The sequence below is a fragment of the Gallinula chloropus genome, assembly GCF_964237585.1.
Source record: "Gallinula chloropus genome assembly, chromosome: 15".
In the NCBI taxonomy this organism is placed as follows: Eukaryota; Metazoa; Chordata; class Aves; order Gruiformes; family Rallidae; genus Gallinula; species Gallinula chloropus.
The window spans coordinates 10,887,534-10,902,599 of record NC_140100.1 but is presented as its reverse complement, the minus strand read 5'-3'; the positions used below and the strand labels follow the sequence as shown (position 1 = coordinate 10,902,599).

At 46.3% G+C, this 15,066-nt stretch overlaps 2 protein-coding genes across 2 annotated transcripts; one reads left to right on the top strand and one right to left on the bottom strand.

Moving 5' to 3' along the window:
- Positions 1-429: 429 nt before the first annotated feature.
- THUMPD1 (THUMP domain 1 NAT10 acetyltransferase adaptor) lies at positions 430-2,965 on the bottom strand (the record flags this gene model as incomplete). The annotated part of the gene is made up of 4 exons (XM_084271268.1): positions 430-761; positions 1,368-1,616; positions 2,184-2,364; positions 2,750-2,965. The coding sequence occupies 4 exons, from the start codon at positions 2,963-2,965 to the stop codon at positions 430-432; spliced, it is 978 nt and encodes a 325-aa protein (XP_084127394.1).
- A 2,605-nt stretch (positions 2,966-5,570) lies between these two features.
- LOC311197214 (acyl-coenzyme A synthetase ACSM3, mitochondrial-like) lies at positions 5,571-14,685 on the top strand (the record flags this gene model as incomplete). Its single annotated transcript, XM_084270944.1, has 13 exons — positions 5,571-5,783; positions 7,178-7,388; positions 8,277-8,484; positions 8,722-8,865; positions 9,720-9,876; positions 10,802-10,881; positions 11,261-11,384; positions 11,698-11,778; positions 12,411-12,512; positions 13,335-13,462; positions 13,559-13,658; positions 14,107-14,226; positions 14,358-14,685. 13 exons carry the CDS (start codon positions 5,571-5,573, stop codon positions 14,442-14,444), a joined length of 1,755 nt encoding a protein of 584 aa, XP_084127070.1. The 3' UTR covers positions 14,445-14,685.
- Between the last annotated feature and the right edge of the window lie 381 nt (positions 14,686-15,066).

Genomic DNA, 15,066 nt, shown 5'->3' with positions numbered 1-15,066 from the left:
GCTTCCTTGAAAGCCCTCTGCAAGCAACTGTCTGTCTCAGATGTCTCCTTTCTGTCACTACTCCCTGGCAGTCAGGATTCCACACCACCTTTCCCTTTCTGTGGCCATCAGATACAAAGCAGAGTGGGTAAGTGTCAGGATGGCCACGTTTACATAGCATGCACACCCCCTCTTGTTGTGCTGGGTAAAGGCAGTGCAGAACAAAGCTGTAGAGAAACAGCAGCAAAGCTTCACCAGAAAGGTGACACGCTCTGACATCTGTCACATGAGCTCCACCATGAGCATTAAAATTCCTGCACATGTGGAGTTTAACAACAGGATTTCAAAACAAAGCCCACTCTCCTCACTGAAATGCCCTTTGAGAATTCTGGGGCAACTTTTTTTTTAACTGGTTTTGATTGTGTTTGTCTTTCCCTTCTACCACATCTCCTACACTGTCAGTGCATCATTCTCCTTGGGCTCAGCTTCTATTTCACCTTGGTTCTTCTCTTGCTTTACGTCTTCGGAGCTCTTCTCCTCCTCCTCTTCCTCAGTTTCAGGTTTTACTGCCTTCAAGTTCTGGTCTCCTGTCTGACTTGATGGGTTTTGTTGTGTGTTGTCTTTGTTGCTCTTCACCACCTCCTGTAGATTGTATTTCCTGAACAGGACATAGTCTCTCACCACGCTCAAGCAACAGACGTTCTTTATTATTTCCACCACAATTGTGTATTGTGGGTTATTAAGATCAACTTTGTTCTCTGGATTGAGGCTGCTCACAATTCCTGTAAAACAAGAGATAGTTTAAAAGATGCAGGGAAAACCTTTCCAGAGTGTAAGCATGCCCTAAAGAAATTCAGATAAAAGAGAGAGAGAGCAATACAGCCCTTAATTGTAACCAATTACATGGTTTTCTAATTGCTTAAAATAGCAGGACTTGGAATATACCACCAGCAGGACTCCAGGAAGAAAAAAACCCTATCATCCCTCCAGGAAACACAAAGTACATGACTAAGGTAGAGCTATGTTCCAAGTCACGTGTTCAAGGGAAACAGTACCACATCATTTCACTGCAGCAAACAGAGAGAAAGCCAGACAGCCCTCATTTCAAAGCACATGTAACTGATACTCAACACTGTATTCTCTTCTGCCTGCCGTATTCTCTTCTGCCTGCCGTATTCTCTTCTGCCTGCCATATTCTCTTCTGCCTGCTGTCTCTTAAGACATCACTGATGCCAAGCTTAACACTTAGAGAAGCTTCAATGTTCAGATTTTAAGCAGTAACTATGTATGCCACTTAAAACCTCTTTTAAAAACCCGCCCTATGTTCTGCCCACAGTGCTGGGCTGCTTATATACGTGTTCTTAGTTCTGCGTGAAACCCATACGTACCTGCCAATTCCTTGATGACTTCTTCCCTACTCATATGACTGTTGTTACGAGCTTTGTAAACAATCTGAAAGGTGCCCTTATTGGGGGCTTTAAACCAAGGCTCAAAAAAGGTTTCTGAGTATTTCTTCATGTCCTCCATGAAGGCCTTGCACGTCCCAGAAATGGGCAGCATGCGCAGAATGACGCGCGTCTTCTTCTTCTTCGTGGCGTGCATATCCTTCAGGATGTGGTGCACCAGGTTCTCAGGCTCTACAAGAAAAACAGCTGGGCATGAGAAACAGGCAGAAGGCATTTTCTCCCTTCCTCCCTGCTGAGGAAACACACACATGGCTGCACTGATGTCAGCCTCAAATCTTTTTCTCTAAAGAGCTGTTTTACTGTACCCAAAGTGGATAACCAAAGGCTATTTCCATCAGCAGAGGGGTGGCAGCAGGGACAGGGAGGGGATTGTCCCTCTCTGCTCTGCCCTCAGGAGGCCCCAGCTGGAGTCCTGTGTCCAGAGCTGGGGCCCCAATACAAGAAAGATGTGGGAATGTTGGACAGGGTTCAGAGGAGCCATGAAGGTGATCAGAGGGCTGGAGCATCTCCCTTCCAACCCTGACCAGTCTCTGACTCTATGATTCTATTCTGTCAAAACAGATTGCTCCACCTTTAGCAACTCTGCTAATGACAAAATTCAGTGGCAGTGCCAAAGTGAAGGGGAAGCCCTGTATTTGCTTGGCATACACCAGTTACTTGGAAGTCACACTCTGTGGCCTAACACCGTTCAGAGCAGTTTACCCCCACAGCGTTACCCGTGGTCAGCTGATGTCCCACCTATGCCCCGTGTCCTGATGAAGACCACGTTGTTGGCACCACTCTCCACCGACTGGAACCGCCGCAGCTTCTGCTCCGTCGAGGCACGGATCTGGCCGACCTCCTTCTTCAGGGCAGCCTCGACATCGTCCTCATCCTCCTCCCTCTCGCTTCCAGACAGCCGCTCCTCGGGATCCGAGAACTGCACACAAGGGACGTCTCTCATTCGGTGAGTCCCCAGCAGCAGCACCCACGGCTTAGAAACCGGATGGGGACTGGGGGCGGCGGGGAAGGGTCTCTCCCCACCCACCCCACGGGGCCGCGCAGGGCTTTGCTCACAGAAACCGGCACATCCGGGGTTTCACATGGCGGGAGAGGAGGCCCCAGGGCTGCGGGAGGCGGCAGCAGCTGAGGGAGTGGCCGAGACCAAGCAGGGCCCTCGCCCACCGTCCCTCTCCCGCCTCGGCCTCCCTCCCCTGCCTCAGACCTGCCCCCTCCCGCCTCAGCCGCCCTCTCTCCCCCCGCCCCTGTCTCGCCGGCCGCCTCCCGCCCAGCACCGGGGGACCGGCCGGGCCGCCCACACGCACCTGCTCGGGCCCGTAGAGCAGGTCTCCGTACTCGCCGAGCAGGCTGTAGGCCTCCCCCACGCACTTGCGCTCGTTCATGTTGCAGGTGATGAGGATGCCGCGCATGCCGGCCTCCAGCTGCCGCCCGCCGCCGCGGGGCCGCTTGGCCCGCCCCGCCGCCGCCGCGAAGTGCCCCTTGGGCCGCCGCTTCCGCGCCGCCGGCTCCGCCGCGGCCATCGACCGCCACCCGCCGCTGCCGCCGCCGCCGCGCACAGCGATGGCGTCACGGCCGCGCCCCGCTCGGTCCTAGCGCGCGCCCGCCCGCCCGCCGGGAACAGCGCCGCCCCGCGGCGGCCTCGGGCTCCCCAGGCGCGGTCCCCGCCGCGGCCCTCAGCCGGTTCTCGGGGCTGGTGCTGCTGGCGGCCGCGCGGGGCCCTCGGGGGTGAAAAAACCCGGCTCCTTCCCTCTGACTCTCGCCCTTTGCACGTTTATAAGCACTAATAAGGTCACCCCTCAGCCTCCTCCAGGCTAAAGAGGCCCAGCCCCCTCAGCCTGTCCTGACAAGGCAGGGGTTCCGCTCCATCGCCTCAGTGTCCCTGCGCTGGGCTCTTCCGGGGAGTTCTGTGTCCTCTTTGGACTGAGGGGCCCAGAACTGGACACTGGCTGTGGTCTCACATCACCTGCGTTGATGCTTCCCAAAGCGAGGGGAGCAGGGGGGCGAGAGGAGAGCACAGCATGAGCAGCACACCTCTGTCCTGCTATGGTCGGTAGGTACAGCCCATACCCCAGCCAAGGCCAAGCTGCACTCCAGCACTTTCCCAGCTTCCAACAATGCCTGGGGCTGTCGTGGTGCAGAGGGGCCAGCTGGAACAGAAACCCTTTAGACAGGTAAACTGAGGACTGAGGCACCAGAGAACACGTGCTGACGGGGAAAACCAGCACTGTAGTTGCTAAAGTGTCTCTGCATCACCATCTGTAGGAGCCTCCTCTCCCCGTGGTGTATCTTGAGCCTCTTGGGCGATTAACAGGGAAAAAAATGAAGTACCTTGCCGTTTGGTGAAATCAGGTAGAGGAGAGAGCTGAGGGGGCCTCACTAGGGGCAGGACTGACATGTTATTTACATCCAGAGAACCCAGTTGGGCTACAGTCAGAACAAAGGAAACTTCATGGATTGATGGAAGTATTTATCAGTTACAGCTGCAAAGGAGGTGGCATTTATGTGTTACCTGAATCTTTGTTCCTGCAAAGCCTCACAAGTCAGCAGGTATTAACAAAGCTGCTCCAGGCAGCCAGCTGCAGCATCCCAGGAGCCGATGCTCACTGGTGTGGTGGCTGAACTGCTGGGGTTATCTGAGGAGCCCCAGGCTACTACCCGCTGAGCAGAGCACTCGCAAAGCCGATCACAAGGCTGTTGCTCCTGTGTTGCTCCAGAGCGCAACAGATGTGATTTGCCTGTAGCAAGGTCTTATGACTTGTGTTCCTCTGGGGGCCTGTGGGTGGGAGGAGGGGATGAGAAGGAAACAGGAAATATTTGGGACTTACACTTTCTGCCTCAGCTCTGAGCTCTGCAGAAGCCTATCAGCAGTTCTCACTGCGCTGGACTTGGCTGCCCCTTGTCTGAGTCCAAAGTGCACATGAGGAACACGGGAGTCGGTCACTGGACAGGGTAACTGCAGGAGTCCAGGATCTGTGTAAGGAGGCAAAGCTTGTGACACATCCCAGCGCTGAGCAGGCTCCACTTCGGTGCAAGGCAGAGACTAACGGGGACTGACAGCCTTTTGACAGGGTCACCAACCCGCCACCCGCCCCAGCAAGCTGCTGGCCAGGACATTTCCTGGCACCGAAGCGGTACTGATTTGCCTCTTGTCTGTCCACGTTCCCTCTTCTCCCTGTTCCTCTGTCTTTCCTTTGGCTGGGTTTCTCTCCTGTGTTTGTCATACGCAGCCTGAATGTCACAGATCTAAAAAATATCCTCTTGCCTCACTGCATCACTAAAATCACGTGATTTTAGTGACAGTTATTAATTCCTTAAGGAACTAGTAGTGTTTATATTAATTTGTAAATAAAAGACAATTGACAGTGCATGAAAATAATTACTTCAGAGTTTTCAGACCTCCTGCTATGCTGACTCTTTTTGAGAAGTCAGGCTTTTTACATTTTGGATCCTTTTTCCACTTTAAAGCTTCCCTGCCTCATAAAGTGATGCCTTTTGCTGGCTACACATCAAAATAATGTTTAAAACATCAATACTTAGAATCTTTTCAGGGCTTTGCTACATTCATTTCACTCCTGGCACCCAATATACCCCCAGTGCTGATAAATTAGAAAAACTGTAAAGATCTCTGTAGCAAGTGATTCTGTGCTCAGCCCGCCAGTTATTAGCATGTGGTTGCTGGATTATCTACACAGTATCTTGGTCACATTGTCCTATGTTGTGGGTCAGTAGCAGGCATTTCATTTACAGAAGTCAGAGCTGAAGTGCTTGGGGATCATTTGGTGCCTCTCTGCTGTATAAGGCAACTGAAATGTGATCTGCAGGATTAGGGGGCTTGTGGGAAGGGAAGGAACAGGAATTACAGGAAAGCTGCCTCAGTGACAGGGCCTGAGTGCTGCTGGTTGAGTGCAGGGTCAGCACCCCAGCTGCCTCATGGTCACTGGAGAGCAGTGGCCAGACAGGAACTGTTCTCAGCAGTTGCTCCAAGGAACAGTTGAGATTGTTGCTCCATTTTATTCCAGTAAAAGCTGCTCTAAAACCGTGAGCCTAATACTGGGTTTGTGTCTATCACTGCAGTGTTTCTTGGAGAGATAATCAGTAAGGAATAACCTTGAAGAGACTATTAGTATGGCTCTTGCTGCTGTGCGTTTCTCACTGAAGATCCCAAGTGCTGTGTCCCTGTGGGCTCCCCTGAGAAGACCTCTCCAGCTGTGCAGCTGGGGCTACCCAGCTCACGCCTCGTTGAGTTATGAAGCCATAAAACAACAGTACAGACCAGAGGTACCAGAGTACTTCAACTTTGCAAGAGATGTGCTGGACAGATGGACTGAAGTGGAAAAGGTAACGGTTACTTGGCTTCCCCAATGCTGCTGTATTTAACCCTGGTCATTAATGATAATTAACTGACAAATCCAGTAACAAAGAGGCTGGGGTTATGCTCTGATGATAATCTGGTGATCATCACATGCAGGTTGAACATGTAGAGTCCTTAAGACACACACTGACCTGTCCACAAGTCCAGATAGTTCTTTCATTTAATCAGTAACTCCAGTGAGATGGAGTGTGAGTAAATAAGTGCCTCACAAATGAGGCTGGGAGCTGAACCACTCTAAAGCTTCCATCAGTTGTCCCATCAGCCGTGACATCACCCCGTGGCCTCTGTGCTTCACCAGCTGCCTGTAAAATGAACAGTAAATGCAGTGGCACATCAAACCTCACCCACCTGTCCCAACTGCAAACTGTTGTGCATCCAGGGACTTGTAATCCACAAAACTGAACTAGAACTCCAAAGCAGACACCAGCCCTGTGCAAAGAAAGGGAATATAGCGGGGAAATTATACAGAGGCTAGGTCTGTCACCTTTCTTAACTGCACAGGTCTGGTCTCTGTGGCTGCAGGACTGGTTTCACAGGCTCAGGCTGTTCATGGTGAGGGGCTAAACGCAGTTATGTCCAGCCTTGCAGCAGAGGTAGGGCTGGTCTGACACAGCTGTTCCTTTTGCAGGAGCAACAGGTTTCATTAGGCTCTAAGCAGAGCAAGGAGCAGCCTCTGGAGAAGATGTTTTGACCTCTGAAGTACACAGATAAAATCTGCTCCCCTGGAAATGAATCTTGGTGCTATTGTACCTTCACATAGATAAGGTGTCATAGTCTTGCTGCCCCAGTGAATTTTTTGCTCAGGAAGTGACTTACTGCACTGCTGCTGCTCGATGCACTGTCCCCTTCTAGAGCACGCTGTATAGATACATTTCAAATCCCTTTTCACACATCAGGTGAGACATTGATTAAAGGTCACTGCATGGGCCTATGCTTTTGAAGCTGTGATTTAATTTTCAGAAGTACCAAACAGACCCAGTTCCAGATGAAGTTGAAAATAAGCTCTGTGGGCTCAGGAGACTCTGAGGCACAACCCAGATACAGCCACACTCATCAGCCTCTATGTTGGCTTGACCCAAACTGAAAAGATTCTTCTTTCTCTGTGCTGATTACTGTAAACCTCTTCAGAATGTCAGATGAAGACCTCTTGAAAGGAATACATATCTTATTTCCTAAACACATTTCCAGGCTGTGGTTTCTAAGGGAGAGTTCTCTGCCTTGTTTGAAATTGGTGGTAAATTTCCATTGTATCCCAGGTTTCCCTAGCACTGAATAACAGGGGAAAGCTTTTCTTCCTCAGGCTTAAGGCAATCTGTATTTCTAAAATGAAGCACTTGTACTGTACCCTGGTGTGCTACAGGAGGGGAAGAAGTCTAAAAACCCTGCGTTATGGTGGGTAGATGGTGCTGGAGAAGAGGTGAGGTGGAGCTTTGAGGAGCTGGGAGAGCTGTCCAGGAAAGCAGCAAATGTCCTCTCTGACGCCTGCGGTCTGCAACGGGGAGACAGAGTTGTTCTGATCCTGCCCCGCATCCCGGAGTGGTGGCTGGTGAACGTGGCTTGCATGAGAACAGGTGAGTAAAGGCCCACAAGTGGTATATAGGTACTGAAAGTGTGACTTAAACCAATCCTTGCTATTTAATGCACTCAGAACTACCATCCTGTTAACAGGGATGAACCAGTGTCATTCTGGTCAGACTCTCTCCCTGCCAAGCTTTTTCTTCATGGTGCTTTTAGGACTTAGGTCCACCATCTAGCTGTTAAGGAAACCCTGTGAGTCCATGTGCCTCTGTCATTCTCCTCTTTCCAGAACTTGTGACACATCACAGATGCTCATTTGCAGTGAAATTAGCCCATGCTTAACAAAGTGTTTCACACATTCCCCTGTAGGATCTGTTAAATACTCAGCTTCCCAGTACTTACAGCCCAGAATGCCTGGGTGCCTTGCAGATACAGCACTGTGCCTTGTGAGGCAGTGGCTGTGCTTACCTGAAAGTCCAGAGAGACTAGCATGTTCCAGGGGTGGTGTTTTCAGAACAAAGAGAGTTATTCTGTTGTTATTCTTTATCAAAAGGGTTATCATGCACAGGAACAGGCTGCCCAGGGAGGCGACTGAGTCATCATCCCCAGGTGTATTTAAAGGATAGCTCAGGGCTATGATTTAGTAGCAGCTAAATACAGTTGGACTTGATGATCTCAAAGGTCTTTTCCCACCTGATTATTCTATGATTCTGTGATTTCTGTCAGTATCCCATCATCAAGCTAGTATTTGCTAACTTGTCCTAGTCCTCACCTAGCATGAAATCCATCAAATCAGCATCTTTACAAATGCAGGGCCAAGTCCTGCTTTTTGGATGGCCCCGTCCTGCTCAAAGAACAAAGTAGGCTGAAGTCTGCTTGTAGGCACAAGCGTTCTTCTTAGACATTGAGACTGTTTTTCTGTTTCCCCTCATTCTCTCCAGGAACTGTCCTGATTCCTGGCACACAGCAACTGACAGCAAGGGACATTCTTCATCGACTGCAGAAATCCAAAGCAAAATGTATCATCACTGATGACTCTGTGGCACCAGCTGTAGACTCAGTTGTTGCTGAATGCCAGTCCCTGAAATTGAAGTTGCTTGTATCAGAAAGCCACAGAGCAGGATGGCTGAACTTTAAAGATCTCCTGAGGTGAGGAAATACCACTGTGGAAATGCCACAGCAATAACAAAGGAAAAGCACGGTGGTTTGTTTTGAATAGGACACGTTGGGACACTCCAATGTATTTTCAGCCTTTTAGGACTGCACAGTGGAAAAATACCCTGTTTATAATACTGCTGATTGCTATAGTTATTTTTGGTTAAATATTCTTTAAACTGTGTAAGTTGTGCTTTCAAACCCCTCTGTTCATCATTTACCTGTTTCCAGAAATGCTCCTTCTGATCACCGCTGTGTGACCACGAAGTGCCAAGACCCGATGGCCATCTACTTCACCAGTGGAACCACTGGGTCTCCAAAAATGACTGAACATTCCCACAGCAGCTATGGTATTGGCCTCACAGTAAGTGGCAGGTACAGAGATTGCTTGAAATTGCAGGTATTTCTCTAGACAGCCACATAGCAGAAGGAAGAGAAACACAAGATTTTTGCCAGAACTTTTGTTTCAATAGGTCAGAAACCAGCAGATGCTTCACATCCCCAGAAGTGTTGTTGGGTTGTGGGGTTATTCTTCATAAAATAAGGCAGTTTGAGTCCAGCTGACTTAGCTTATAGAGTATGTAGCAGTCATACAGTCACTAACTTCTTTTTAATGTATTCTTTAACTTTGAGGTAAATTCTTCATTGTATACAGTTAATAGATGGTCCATGAACTGAACATCAGCACAATTCTGTACTATAAAGGGGGCGAAACCCCCCCATGGGTCTGTTAGGCCTCTGAATTCACATGTGTCTGGATAAGACACAGTTCCTGCAGGAACAAAACACTGATAGTTCAGAATCTTTCAATTTATGAACCCAAATTGTTTATAGAATGGATATGGCAATGCACTTCACTCTAACAGGCCAAGAACAAGTAATCAGGAAGTAGCAGGCCAGAAGTAAATAAAAAACTAACAAAAAAAATCCTCATTCATAAAAATGAGCTCAGCCAAACCCCAGCAGTCTCATACGTCTTCATACAGCACCATGCTCTGAGGTGGTGTGAGCTTGTCTGTCAGTGTAATTTCTCCTTCAGAAAAGCGCAACATCAGTCTGTCCTGGTGACAGCCTCACTGTGCTATGACTTTCTCCTCAGAAATTCAGCCTTTTCTAAGTGCTGTTTACCCAAGACAACCAGTGATGGATTTGCTTCTCTGGCACATCTTTTCTTGATATTTGCCTTATTCCTGCCATATAGACTGTGGACCATTTCCTTCTGTTACCAGATACTGGCTGGACTTGACGTCCTCAGATGTGTTTTGGAACACATCAGACACAGGCTGGGCAAAGTCAGCATGGAGCAGCATCTTTTCACCATGGATTCAGGGGGCATGTGCATTTGTACATAAGATGCCCCACTTCGACCCCAGCATTGTCTTTGAGGTAAGTGAGAGAGCCCCACAACAAGCAGCTTTATTCTCTCTGGCTCATCTTGCCCAGGTTTGCATCTCCACGGTGCTTCCCAGGGGCAGCACACAGCACAGTGTGAGCCTGTGGTAACCAACCAATTAGTCCAGCAGTGACTGCTGCAAATATGTTCCCAAAACAAGAACATGTTGGGCATCCAAAGAGTTTCATTTTATACTCTGCTCTGAATTTGACTGCACAAACCTGCAGACATCCATTATTAGGCCTAGAAGTGAAGTACACAAAGCATTGTTCTGGGATTTGTGGAGCACTTTGGTGTTGTTATTAAAATAAGTGACAATAACAGAGAATGAGGATTGCAGTTGCCTGCACCCTGTAACTCAAAGTTAAGGAGTGAAGAAGCAGCAAAGCTGAATTTCCTTAACAAAAGGCACCAACATTGTATTCCCTTAAATGCTCCATACACAACTCTTCGTCATTTGAAAATGACTTACCATGTTTCACTTGGCATTGAATGACTTCATCATCATATCCATGTTAACTAGATGGATGGAAATTGCTAGTCAATGTTAGGGTATGTTGAAGAACACTGTGAGTTGTAGCACCTACACAGCATCTAGAAAAGTAGCCTTACATTCACTTGGGTTTTATTTAAACTGCAATTATGAAGAAGTTCCACAAGAGAAACCATAAAGCTTTGAAACATTGGTGTGTTGAACTAATTGTAGAACTGTGTAGATTCTGCTTTGAGGAAGAAACTAAATGTACCTGCTGTGTGTTGGTGTCAGCAAGTATGGAGCTAACTGCTTTTAGGACACTTAATGTTTGTGTGTTTCATAAGCCAGATGCTTTTTGCTACATTATCTCCTGCAATGAAGATGGGACCTCACAGGTTTCAGTCTATTGGAAGAATTTACTTTCTTTATTCTAAATTCACTAGAGTCTGTCAAGATTTCCCATAACCGTCTTCTGCTCTCCTCCAACTGCCTATCGAATGTTTGTGCAACACAAACTGTCCAGGTAAGCAGAAGCAGACTGTCCTTGTTGGTGTGTTTCATCCAAACAGTCGACCAAAAGCTCATCCCACCTTGATTTTATTCCACGTTTACAGTGGTGTAACAGTAATATATATCATGTGTTTCTCAACACTTTCCATCTGAAGTACAGATAGAAGAACAAAGTCAAGATAGAGGTTTAGGGGTAGCTTTACTGGTTTTTCCTTTTTAGATTACTCACTATTTTCCACACTTGTTTCACAGTTCAAATTGAACAAATAGGACTCAGTAAAAATTGGGGTTTATGTAGAAAGAGCCCCATGATACAGGCATACAGGGATACAGGGGTGTGTGGGGCAGAGCAGGTGGATGACTGCAAGTTCTTTGGTTTCTCTTTCCCATAGCTATACATTCAGAAGCCTGAGGCACTGTGTGAGTGCTGGGGAGCCAATCAACCCTGATGTGATGGAAGAATGGAAAGCACAGACTGGGCTGGATATTTATGAAGGCTACGGACAGACAGAGACGGTATGTTCTGCTTTACAAAGGTAAAAACAGATGCTTTACAGATACAGAAATAGATTCTACTCAGGTTACTATGAAAAAGTGTTTTAAATGCTTATACAGAGTTAGGACTTCCAGGGGAAAAGTCACTTCCAGTAAGTAACACTGGAAATACATAGTTCTTGTAAGTCAGAAAACCATCCTAACAGCTTCACCCCAGTTAGTTTTTCTTATTGAAGTACACAGTATTAGCTGAGCATTTTAACCATAAAGATTGAATATATCAGCCATAGTTTAATTAAGCAAAAAAACCCAACCCAAACAACACTTGTTACAGGTGCTTATCTGTGGAAATTTTAAGGGAATGAAAATCAAACCTGGCTCTATGGGAAAGCCATCTCCAGGGTATGATGTCAAGGTATTGTACCTCCAGTGACTCAATATCTCTCTCTCTTACATAATCACTTTCCACTAAAGAGGTCTGAACCCAGGGTTGTGCCATGTACCTTCATTCCCCACTGAACAAGAGTGTCAAAATGCAGCTTAGTGCCCTAAACCGAGCGTGGGGCTTCCCTGCTGCACCATCCTCACCAGCGTAGGCAACTGATGTACAGTTACCTATCAAACACTGAGGCAATGATAGAAATTAAACTGCTGAGTTGGGGCAGAGGGGGAGTGAATGTTGTTCCCTGGAGATAACAAAACTGCCAAAGCAGATTCTAGCACCAGATCAATTTACACTAGGGTAGAGACTTTTAGCATCTTTCTTTCAGATTGTAGATTTTCCCACCCCCTTATTTATGATCCCCCTTGAGGCCTTACTGACTTCATTACACGTTTGTATAGTACTTGGCATTCCTCAGATAAGACACAGTGGAGTAGTGATAATCTCACACCTCAGTTGTCAGACTCCCCCCCCTACTGCTCCAGATCATTTCCCAAATAAAAAAAAAAAGCCCCTTTGATTGTGTGTTTTAAGATTCTACAACCTTAACATAATGTTTTTTAATTTGGCTCTAAGCTAATAAGACTGTTTTGTTTATTTTTTAGATTATAGATGAAAACAGTAATATTCTGCCTCCTGGAAAAGAAGGTGATATTGCCATCAGAGTAAAACCCACGAGATCGCTTTTTCTCTTTACTTGCTATGCTGTAAGAATATTTCTACAGTTCAAGTAGATGTCCAGTTAAATCTCTGTCCCAAGGAATCTGAGGCCCCTTTTAATTTCCTTTTACTCTGATTTCCAGTCTGAAAAACTGTGGGGAGCAAAGGATTTCTGTTTTTTCCTGCAGATGTTTGGTCTACTTAATTATATGTGTTTGATGAGATTGTCCTGCCTAAGAAGTTAAAAATCCACTTTCTTTTGATTGTTATTCTCTTAATAAAAAGGGAAATGTTTGACAGACCCTCCTTAATCCCAAAGTACTCTTGGGTCTAAGGACTAGAGCCCTCATCTGAGGAGGACACTGCTCAAATCCCTCCAGATTTGAGTTCCATGGAATATTTCGCTCACAGCAACATTTTTTTCAGTTGTTTGAGGTTTTTTTTTTCCCCCTCATTGGTTAGAATTTTCAGACCAGTAAAACAAACACATAAGAAATCTTACTCAGTTTTATGGACAGTGCAGCCTACAGTCAGGCCTTCTGATCAGTACTGGGCTCATGGGGAAGGAGCACCACGTGTACTGCTTGGAAAAAGTCTTGCAGAAGTCAGTAACATTGGCTGTTGAAAGAGTCTTTTATTAAATGCCCTGTGCTGAGCCAAAACCTTTTGGGGAGGGGTTGGAAAATGAAGTCACACAATAGGAGATTCTAGAAATACAATGGGAAAAAACCTCATTAAAGGATAGTCACCCAAAAGCAGATTCTTCTGATTGCCTGTACCATAACTTAGATGCTAAATAAGTTGTTAGAATGCAATTTCTTGAATTTTTCACTTAGTTTTCATGTAGAATGCAATTTCATGTTTCCTAGGATGACCCAGAGAAAACAGAGGCAACGATACGAGGGGATTTTTATGTCACTGGAGACAGGGGGATTATGGATGAGGATGGATACTTCTGGTTTGTTGGCAGAGCTGATGATGTCATTAATTCTGCTGGGTAATTTAAGCCTGACAATACATGAGATGATTCAGACATTGAAGTTACTCTTTTGTGTTATCAATACAACTAAAAGCCCTTTCCTGCATTTGAAAGGTACCGTATCGGCCCGTTTGAAGTAGAAAGCGCCCTGGTAGAGCATCCTGCTGTGGTGGAATCAGCAGTTGTCAGCAGCCCAGACCCCATCAGAGGAGAGGTAAGCAAACAAGCTTAAATATTTTAGTACCTTTGTACATACCAGAGCTAATAAAGCCCAACGCCCAAGGGAGTTCTCAAGCCAGGGATTTGTTTGTTTGTTTGATTTTTTAGCTAAAACCAAATAAATTCAAGTTGGCATTTCTACTCTGTTAGACACTGGAGAATCCACACAGGAAAAAGCTGACCAAGGTGATTGTCCCAAATCTAATCTACCAGAGGTGCTGTTTGAAGCTTCTCCTGTCAGTTTTTAGCCTTTATTAAATGTATACAAACCATCTGCACAGCCCAGAGCCACAGGCTGCACCCACAGGCTGTGGCCCAGCTTGCTGTCCCTCCCCAGCCATTATTCTGCAGTCAGTCAGCAAACCTTCAGTTAACATTTCAGGTCTTGCTCTTGTGTAAGAGTTCCACTGGCACTGAAACCACTGCTGTTGTAACTCCTTTAGGTAGTGAAAGCCTTTGTTGTTTTAACACCAGACTACGCTTCATGTGACCCAGAAAACATGATGAAAGAGCTGCAAGACCACGTGAAGAAAGTTACTGCTCCATACAAGTACCCCAGGAAGGTGAGCTCAGGCACCCAAATCATTTTACTGCCCCAAGACACTGGGTGTTAACTCTTGTGTGGCTGATAAACTTCTGCTGCTGAGGCTAAGTTAAAATTTAGATAAACTGTATTTCTTCCCTCTCCCCATAGATGGAGTTTGTTCAACAGCTGCCAAAAACTATCAGTGGGAAGATCAGAAGAAACGAACTGCGCCAGAAGGAGTGGAGAAAGGACTAGAAGGGCTCCTTGCTTTTTCATAGGGTTTTCTACAAAGTAAGATCTTGTCAATTTACACAGTAACATAGAATAAAAGACACTAAACTATGGTTGGCTTAGCTTAGCTTTGACTAAATTTGTACCTGATTCCTGAGGTGCTACACCAGTAGCTCCCAGTACGCAGGCAAGCAGGCTGATAGATGTGAAATGGGAAACTCGTGTACTTGAGAGCACAGTAGGTGATGGCTGTTAAATAAATAACAGTATTCAATGAAGCAGCACCAGCATATTGTCTTTATTATTATTTAATTTAAAGGACTTTAAAAAGCAGTAGGAGTTTAAAGGAACATTATTGCTTCAAGAATCACTTCAGCAGTGTGACAACTTTTAAAAATACCTGTAGAAAACAGTTGTAATCGTTACAAGTGTATTTAGAAAAAGCGTAACTAAAATCTGTACCATTAGAACATTCTTGCAGGACTGGACTAGAAAAGAATTTAAAATACATGATAAAGCAGAAATTTAAGCTTTGTACCAACAGCTGCTAATACTTTAATTGCTGCACTTTGTAGTTTTAAGTGTTCTCACACTCTGTTAACAAGATAGTTTATGCTATATTGATATTTATATGCTTAAACAATTT